This window comes from Mobula birostris, chromosome 22 (assembly GCF_030028105.1).
Source record: "Mobula birostris isolate sMobBir1 chromosome 22, sMobBir1.hap1, whole genome shotgun sequence".
Taxonomy (NCBI): Eukaryota; Metazoa; Chordata; class Chondrichthyes; order Myliobatiformes; family Myliobatidae; genus Mobula; species Mobula birostris.
In genome coordinates this window covers 21,540,619-21,550,342 of record NC_092391.1, presented here as the reverse complement: position 1 = coordinate 21,550,342, position 9,724 = coordinate 21,540,619, and the positions used below count along the sequence as shown (strand labels likewise).

General features: G+C 41.6%; 1 protein-coding gene across 1 annotated transcript in view; it reads left to right on the top strand.

Moving 5' to 3' along the window:
* Positions 1-2,828: 2,828 nt before the first annotated feature.
* The window catches only part of lhx3 (LIM homeobox 3), a 49,333-nt gene continuing 42,437 nt past the window's right edge, over positions 2,829-9,724 (top strand). The window contains exons 1-2 of the mRNA XM_072240681.1: positions 2,829-2,925; positions 3,767-3,938. Coding sequence (XP_072096782.1) covers positions 2,829-2,925; positions 3,767-3,938 — 269 coding nt within the window. The remainder of the gene's footprint in view (positions 2,926-3,766; positions 3,939-9,724) is intronic.

Below are 9,724 nucleotides of genomic sequence, written 5' to 3'. Positions count from 1 at the left end.
GAGATGGAACGTTACATCACAGCTCAGGTCTCTTCAGCTCTCGATGTTTTACCTCTTCTAAGATCAACCTAACCCTTCCCTCCTACATAACTGACCTTTTTTCTATATCCATCTGCCTATCTAAGAGTTTCTTAAATGCCCCTAATGTATCTGACTCTAGCACTAATCTGGCAGGGCGTCCACCTACCAATCACTCTGTGTAAAGAACTAACCTCTGACATCCCCTCTATACTTTCCCTCCTTCAATCACTTTAAAATCATGCCCCTTCGTATTAGCCATACTTGAATAAATACTGTTCTCACATTTATTCCAAACGAGTTCGTCGGATTATTCATGCTGCGGAGGATGGGTGGGGTGAGGGTGGGGAGTCAATGAATAATTTTATTACCAAATGAACAGAATTGCCTTTTCTATGCAAGAAGAGGACAATTCCGAGCAGCTGAGTTCGTCAAATAAAGAACGATTTGCCACCTTTCCTCGAGTGGTGCGTGTAACTTTCGCAGAAGGTAATTTTGGCCGCGCGGCTGCCGCGGTGTGTACGCGCACAGCCCATGGGGGGCGCCTCCCGCTGCCTGTGGACTCGGACATCTTTACCGGGACGTGCCGACAGCCTTTTAACACTAACCCGTTTGATGCAATGTTTCTGCTTCCGGATTCGCTATCCCGGGACCAGCACCAACCATCATGGATAGCAAGATCTCCAGGGCAAAGTTATATTTATTTTTTAAGCTAAGGAAAATAAGATAAAATAAGGTAAAAGGTAAAATTAGGGAAATAAGGTAAAATAAGGAAAATAAGATATAAGTAAAAGGTAAAATTAGGGAAAGTAACTAAAGAGAAACGACCCCGACTCAGCCAGGTCGCTAATACTCTTTTAACTTTGTGTTGGGGGGAGGCGGGAGGAATGTGTTGTCCCGACCAGCGCTGGGTTATATCTAAATTCTGCCCTTTAATAACTTTATTACTTGTCTGCTTTTTGAAGTGGTGGAACCAGCTATTCATTCCTATCGGGATACCAGCCCATGGCCACAGGACATAGGCAAGGTCTGAATTCTTGCCAGCGACGACCATGCCACAGGATAATTAAATTTGGTGTGGGTGGGTTTTTATAATGTATGTGAGAAAAGGTGATTAATATATTTATTGCGGAACCGAGACGATGATCAATAAAGCGACCTTAGTTGAAGGCAGAGAGCGATTGCCTGTTATACCAACCTGTTCTACGTCATTTCTCGCCGATCTATTATGTAGCAAGGGATACCGCATCCGACTAAAACCCTCATCAATAAATTCTACGTGCCAGTAACGAGAAGGGGATCGGACATTAACCCGATAAAGGAATAGGGGCTCATTTTAACATATTTTTCATCATTATAACATTAATGAGAAAAGATGTATACAGAGCGGTGTATTTATTCACATTGCATGCCAGTAATTCCTGTTTTTTTTTCCCCCGGCGTGGTTCTACATGAAAAAAAAACAGGCTAAACTGAATTAATTTCAGAAATAAAGGTTTTTTTTATTCTTAAATATGGATGTATTTCAAAGAAAGAACAACCAAACATTTCTTTCAATTTTTTTTACATAATGAAGGATTTTATTTCGCAAACCGTTTATATTTCACGGTTGCTTCTGAACGGGGATACGGAGCAAAGGATTCACAATTCACTTGTGAGAGCCGGTGCTCACGGGTTGATGAAGATCACAGACTTCCTTTGGAAATAGGCACCCGCTTCAGGGCCGCGGGCGCATCTCGTCGGTTCCCCTCAAAGCGGGTGAGCAGATAACATTCATTTTAGGCACAATTAATCTATTGGAATCGAATAGTTGAAGCTTTCTATGTCGGACACTTAAAAGAAAACAGTGGCGTATACCGAACCGCTTGAATGCAAGGATTCATCACCACGAAGGGCTGACCAATTTTAAGTTAGAACCCGCTGAGATTATGTAATTGCTCATTCTTACAATGTAAACCTTCTGGAAAATGTTTTCATCTACGATCTATTTTTTTTCTTAACTTCACCGTGCCTTCTGTCACATTGAATTTGAGCCGGAATCAGCATTCGCGCCAAATATCCTTTTAATTATTTAGTGCTCCGAGAAAGGCGATAAACCAAGGCGATGCGGCGCCGGTATTTTTAATCCACCCATGTTCCGATGGTTTAAAAGGTAGGCATAATAACAAATACTTATTTTCATTTGGTTAAAATCCGTAAGTAATGTAATTAGAATGTATGGGTTAGATCAGATTCGCTTGTTCAGAAGCTGGAAACAAAGGAAGTTTTTTTCTCTCTGTCTTCTGAATATCCTCTTCGGCTCTCTGGCACCTGTTGGGCGGACATGATCAGAAATAGCCGTGTATTTAGATTTCAGCTGGTGCTATTTGACCCGATATTGACACTGGTGGCGAGAACGGGTGCTAAGGGGAAACTTGCTCGGAAATGATGTGGAGTTAGCGCTCATTCGATAAAGAGTTGTTTACCTGGAGTGACGGCCACCTGCTCTTCCACTTCCTGATTGGTTGGCGAGTGAGATTGGCAGCAAACGGCGACATGACTCCGCCCTTCCGCTCTCCGGCTTTCTGTCCATCCAATTAGTTGAGTATTTTTTTCCTCTGAATTCGGTGTTATCAAGAACTTCCTTAATGGGTTAGGGCGGGGGCCGCAGGAAGCGTTTCTGGGTGAACATTGCTGGGTAGAAGAGCTGGGCTGGGATTTAAAAGGAATTTTTTTTTGCACATCCTCCCCTTCCGATACTTATACTGTACTCCACTTTCCCCAGTCCTCCCCAACACCCCACTCCATCTTAAAAGAGGGAAATAAATGTAATGCGTCCTGCTTTGAAAGCCAAGTTGCTCAAACCAGGATACAACACTCAACCGATTCCGCTCGGCTTCCGTAAATCTTTGGATGTCACCATGCAACGTAAGTCTTCTTCCTCTCAAGTTTCCGAGTTTGGATGATCAGGGATCAGATACTACGATGCAAGAATTCATCTTTATGGAAGTTGAGATGGATGTGAATCTAAGTGAAGTCTCTACCCTCCCCCCCCCCCGGGCTAAGGGATAATCTCAAATCTGCAAATCAGAAGCAAGTAAATACACATTTTTAAGACAACAAGATAGCGGTAAAATATAAAATGGCCTCGGTTGGTTTTAGGCGGTTGGTTTTACATAGGGTAGTAACAAGTGTGAATGTGTGCATGTGTGTCTAATTTGTGGACATGGGGTGTCAACCATGGGACCTCGCGTTAGCTGGCAAGTTGAATTTCTTAGTAAAATAGAAGAAGACAGGTTAACTCGTTCGAATAACTAAAATGTATATTAGGCATTGATTACTTACACTTATTCATGGAAGTAGCTAAATAAATCATTCTTGTGCCAATTAATATTGTTTGAATAATTTAACATTGTCAACTGCAAACATTGATTTAAATAATGATGTAAATTATTTCAGCATGTTATCGTTTACATTTATATAACTGGCTGTCGCGTTTCTCGAGGCATTTATAACATTTGCGGGTTTTCTCATTCGTGGAAACTCGGTGTTTGCAGTTTGAAGTATCGCGACGTAATGTTTGCGATGGGTTCGCGTTAAAATTGAACGAGCTAGTTTGTTCCCTGCTCTTTGGGAATATGTCGATCCACCACAAAGATAGCTGTATTATTCTCAGGTGCTTCAGAATATTTTTAAATCGAATTCTTACGTAAAATTGTGTTTGTGTTGTGATCCTTTGCCTGTGTTTAACCGGGTGCTGTGTACACAGATATCCCACTTTGTGCCGGCTGCAATCAACACATCGTGGACAGGTTTATTCTGAAGGTTCTGGACCGTCACTGGCATGGAAAGTGTTTGAAATGCAGCGACTGTCAGAAGCAACTGACCGAAAAATGCTTCAGTCGAGGAGACAGCGTCTACTGCAAGGAGGATTTCTTTAAGTGAGTTCATCTTATCCCTTCTCCCTGCACGTCTCTATCAGTCCATTCAGCACAGTTCTATAGGGAATACAATAGGAGAAATTGGGAGATCTCAAACTGAGACCAAAATTGAAAGCAAATAACAACAATGCCTTTAAATTGTGTGTGTGTGTGTTTACTGGAACCCTGCATCAATTGAAGCAGGCATAATTATATGACGATTATATCACAATGATTATATTCCATTTAAAGTCGCTGACCAAATTTTCAAATCGTTCTAATCAGGTATTTCAGGCACGTTTTATTTGAAAAAAGACGGGAGGGCGTGGTCGGCAGCATAATACTACTGAAGTATTTTTGGACTACACTGACAATATTGAGATGGACCGTAGCCCGAAGGCGCTGTGATCCATTTCAGGGACTTGCTTGTTTGTTTATACATTTACATTTAGCGTGTGGATGCGAGCTTTAGTGGGCTGTAGCCCAATGCGAGCAGCCACTACTCGGTCTCTCCCCTCCCACTTTCAACCCTACTTATCCCTTGTGTTTGGAAAGGCCCCTTGTGTAGGTTTAAGCCTGCCTTTAGGACGTGGACAGAAATCGAGACTGCCGCTCGAGTTGCTTACCACCGTATTGTTAGAGGGTCTGTTACTCTCATGAGATTACTCTGGGGAGGAGTAAGGAAGTTCTCATCGGTGTCATGGTCAATATTAATCCTTCAACCTATGACCCAAACCTATTCGTCCTTGGTGGTAATCACACTGTTTGATGGCTCCCTCTGTAAAGTCATTGGCTGCAGAGTTTTTTTTTACAATGCATAAACGGTGGTTGCCTTCTATATAGAAACTCAAAAGCATTCGATCCGTACCCGCGCATTCACCTCCCTTGAGGTTTTACTTTAAACAAATCCGAAACAACTGGTTTACAGTTTAAACAGGTGGAAACATATCTTTAAAAACAGTACTCAAAATATTGAAAGGAATTAGTGAACTCAAGGTCTGCCAATGAAAATATTTTAACAAATTTGATGCTGAAGACGGCTGATTTTCAATTTAACGATTTTCCTAAATAAATCAGCAATCAAGTTCAGCTTGTCCGGAGAAAGAATAAGCGAGTATTTTAAAACTAAGCTGTTTAAATATTGAGTCAGATCCATGAAAAATTAACTTTCTCTGATTTTAAGATATGGTCCAACCTCACCTAGAAAAAAAAGGTCCTCTGTACTTGTTTGTTAGTTACGGTTATCTATTGTTTGTACCAGATAGAAATTAATCGCCATTCCCGCTCTTATTATTTTTTGATGGACGTGGTTCTAATATAGTAAGTCTGCAATAAAATAGAAGGGGATACTATTTATTTTGGGTCTTAAACTTCGTCTTTCCCCCTTTCGAATAATATATACCGTCACAAAATCGTTACCAAGAATTCGGCGCTCGCACATTTAGGCATAAAGCGGTTTAACAGCGGTGTGAATGCATACGCGCACTGGCTCACCCACACACAGGCGCAGGCATACTGGACAATGGCACCAACGCATCCAGCCAAGAAACTAAGCCTCTTACTCGTCTTTATTTTATTTTCCTTATTTTTATATTCTGATCTAGGGTGATTAATATCTCATTGCTATCTTCTTGCTTAAGCAAGTGATTGAAAGGGAAGGATTAGACCCTCCAAATCCCCCAGCCGCTGAACTGGGTCAGTGCAGTGACAAGGCGGGCTGGGCGGAAAGTGGAGTCCGAATTCCGAATCGGGTTGCTGGGGTCTTTCGTTGGTACCGGTGATCCGCTTAGAAGAGCTTTAGTACAGAACTATATCCAAGTCTAGTTTAGAATACCACGCAGGTAATTTCGTACAATAAATGTAAACTATTTATTAATAGATCCGTTATATTTAGCTTTGTAAATATTTTTGAGCTCTGGGTACCTTACTTTTAGCTCAGTTTTTTAAAGAAGATTTGGATTATAAAATGATGCGTCACCCTTTGCACGGCAAAGAATCAAACACAGAATCAAATGTTATGCCTTTTAACAAAATTAAAATTATTGACAACTTTATGAATGTCTAATCTGAGAACACTGACGTAACAAAATTGTGATTAAGGAGGCTGTGTTGGATGAGATAGTTGGTCGAATTCAAAACTTCAGTTCAGCCCTCTCATCTCCTCGCGACTGGTCACTGATAAAGAGATCACCCCCCACCCCCCCCCCCACCTTCCCTCCCTCCCCACCCCCAGCCGTCTGCATATCCGACTATCGGCTACTTCATTGCCGATCAATCCCGCCAGAGGCTGTAATCTGTGTCGATGTGCAGCCTTTACATACAACATAGCCTGACTAAAATGATTTTGAACAAAACATCACCTCCCCCCGATGCATACTCGGCTAGCTTTCAATTACAATTCAGGAAGATTTAAATTCTTTGAAATTCTTTCCATGCACGTGAGGGCTGCTAATTCAGATTTTGGATTAAATAATACCACAGGCCTTTAGAAAATCTTCCAACCGATCAGACTCGGTGGATTGACTTGTTCACAAAGGAAACTACATAAATCCTGCAATTACTGCTCACGTTCCTTGCTTCGCGGCGCTATTGTAAGGTACCTGTACCCCGATAAAAATAAAAACGATTATTCCCTCAACGTCACCTCACCGCTAAAGTAATTCGACTGGCATCACCTTTGCTCGAAGTCATCAAAGCATCAAATAAAATGGAATCTATTTTATCAACCAGCCGAACAAGGACTGGAGAGGTTTCAACCAAAGCAGGTACGGCATCACCGTCACCTATTTCCTGTCGTCTTTCAAATGGCCGCCCGCTCTTTTAGTTTAGAACTCGTGGCAAATTTGCCGTTAAGAATTGATGTGCGGACAGTTCCATGAAGCGCAGTGAATGGTTATTCTGGAGTCCATTCCTTTGCTACTTCGTTTAATTTCTAAACAATTCACTTTAAACTACCCAAGACGATTTCTATTATTTTTCTATAAATAACTTTAATTATGACAATAAAGTGGCGAACAAAGCTTAACATCTTTGCAAATCCGATTCTTTGTCAGCATCTCACTGCGATTCACCCAGTGTAAGGTTTAGAAGGTCTTGGAGATTCGATTTTCTCTGTTAAACGGTTGCGAAGGGATTACGTCCCAACGGAAAGGAGGCTTGCCGCCGCTGCGCCGGTATCCGTGCGGGAAACATCGAGTTAATGTTGCAGACCTTTCAATAAGACGCGAGAAAGCAAAAACGACCTGCTTTTATAGTTTGTTCCAGTACTTTCTTTAAATGTCCATTTCACTTAAGGTGACGGTAGTCTGAATATACAAACGTATCATACTTCCGTTCCAGGTTCTGCACATAGCGTTATATTAATGCCATATTATCCAGTGAACGACTCAGAGTCTCCCGAATTACAAATAATGTTACATTCTTTATTACTTTACCGCCGTTCTCGATCCTGGAAGATTTCAGTGCAAACATCACTTTTTACCTCAGCGGCCAGACGCGCTCTGTGGTGACTGGGATCAATCAGAACTGCACTCGTTGATTAATCATTGTCGCCAATTCTTATTATAATATAACTGGCCGCATTCGTTTACTCTCGTTTTTTTTAAATTCCCTTGTTAACGCGTCTAATGTAAATACGACTGGTGGTCAGCACAAACAAACAAACGAGCAGATTTTTAAACCTGGCTGCGTCTTAATTTCGTTCCAAAATACTATAATGAAGGGAATAACTAGAGGCCTAAGCAAATAGAATCAGTTTTAAAATCACTGGCATATGTCGTGAAATGTGTTCTTTTGCGGCAGGTTACAATGGAATACATAAAAATTACTGTAAATTACAATAAGATATATATATGTATAAATATATATAATTACAGTATAGAAGTGTGTATACACGTTCATATATATTATTGTAATGTATAGTATATATAATATATATAGTGTCTGTGTGTATGAAGGAAGTTCTTTCCACCCTGGTGAGTTCGATAATGAACTAAACTAACTAATTAACAAATCGGAAACATAGTCATAGCCCGTGGAGAATTGACAGGTAAGGTAGCGACTCTCCTTAGCAACGTGAATCTCCTGCCTCATGTCAAACAATACATTTATTTGCAATATCAAATATTTTATTTACCTGCTTAAAATGTTGATAATAGCAAAACAAAAATGTACTTCGGCGTGAAAAAAAAGATGTCATAGATCAAACATATTGTTTATCGAACATATACTGAGCACCTTCTAAACTGCAGCTCAATTCCTGCTATGGTTAGCTGTGTGCACTTTGTGGAACTGTGGCCAACGAAGGATCAAATAATTTCCGTGGGAGCGTCAATCCGATGCTCTGTATCTCAGTATCACGGGATCTGCATGTTCCCGTTATCCGGAAGAATAACGGGTTGCTCGTAACTTTCTAACTGCTGTCTATAACACAGATAGTCTAGACGTGTTGGGAGCAACAGTGAGATAGTTACGGGCAACCCGTTACGCTTCCGAATATTTAACCCTTGAAATGACAACAACGAGAGACGGGCAATTGGCGCCGGGCTGAGGCAGTGTTGTAGCAGTGCGTCCTGATCTTTGTCTTGGGTGAAGTGGGGCTAAGTTGTGTTTGTCGACTGGACCGCCGCTAAATGTATTTTACTTCAAATGAATAACGTGATAATATTTCAGGTGGGGGTTTGGCGGGAACTGTATTAACAAGTTTATTGACCTGTCGTACCAGGGAGCCATTCGAACCGTGAAGTGTTCTATTACAAAGCACGAATCTCGCTCCGTGGGCTCAGACATTCTCTGTTTGAGATCGCCGGATCTTATTGCTGCGTTCCTTCACAAATTTTGTTGTCAACGTAGCTGGAAGTGATTACTTCCCAGCTTCGTGGACGCATTTAATGCTCTGCCGAAGCGAGACAAGAATGCGCTCCCCCCCCCCCCCCCATCCATTATGTCACATCGACAGACGTAAACAATTAATACCATAATCTATCTGTCGCTGGACGATTGAATTGACAGCCGTAAATTGCCCGCTGACCCCCTGAGTCGGAAGGTTCTGGAAATTTTAGTAGTAACTGCCGGCGGTCCTTCGGTTCACCTGTATAACCGGAAACGCTGCTTGTATCTGTGTGTGTGTGTGTGTGTGTGTGTGTGCGCGTGCGTGTGCGAGAGAGTGTAAGTGTGAGTGTGTGTGTGAGTGAGTGTGCGTGTGTGTGAGTGTGAGAGAGTGTGTGAGTGTGAGAGAGTGTGTGTGAGTGTGAGAGAGTGTGTGTGAGTGTGTGAGTGTGTGTGTGTGTGTGTGTGTGTGTGTGAGTGTGTGAGTGTGTGTGTGTGTGTGTGTGTGTGTGTGTGCGCATCTAAGTAGGGTAGGAATTCAGCTCTATACTCAGATATTCTGCTCTTTCATTAGGTCACGGCGGATTTTTGATCCATCAATTCCCGGACACCATTCCGATACTCCGCATTTCATTTGGAAAAAAAGGAAACCATGGGTCTCAAAATTGAAATTTGCTTTAGCATTCCAATTTTCATCCACTATTTATTCATACAAGTTTCAAGACTTAATCGGGAGAGGCCGGGGTGTATTTGTCAAAAATCAGTCCCAGCGTTCCTGGAACTCGTACAGTCTTGGGATAACTTCTGCTTACTCGCAATCTTCTTATTTAAAGACTACTTTTCGCCAGCTACTTTGATTACTTTCTGAACTTTTCCAGATTATTTTCTGAATATTTTAACCTTCTTATGCACTCAGGTCCCGGAAAATTTCTTTTAATCGTCACCGAAATGTTTTTCATTACTTCTACCTTGTTCTTATA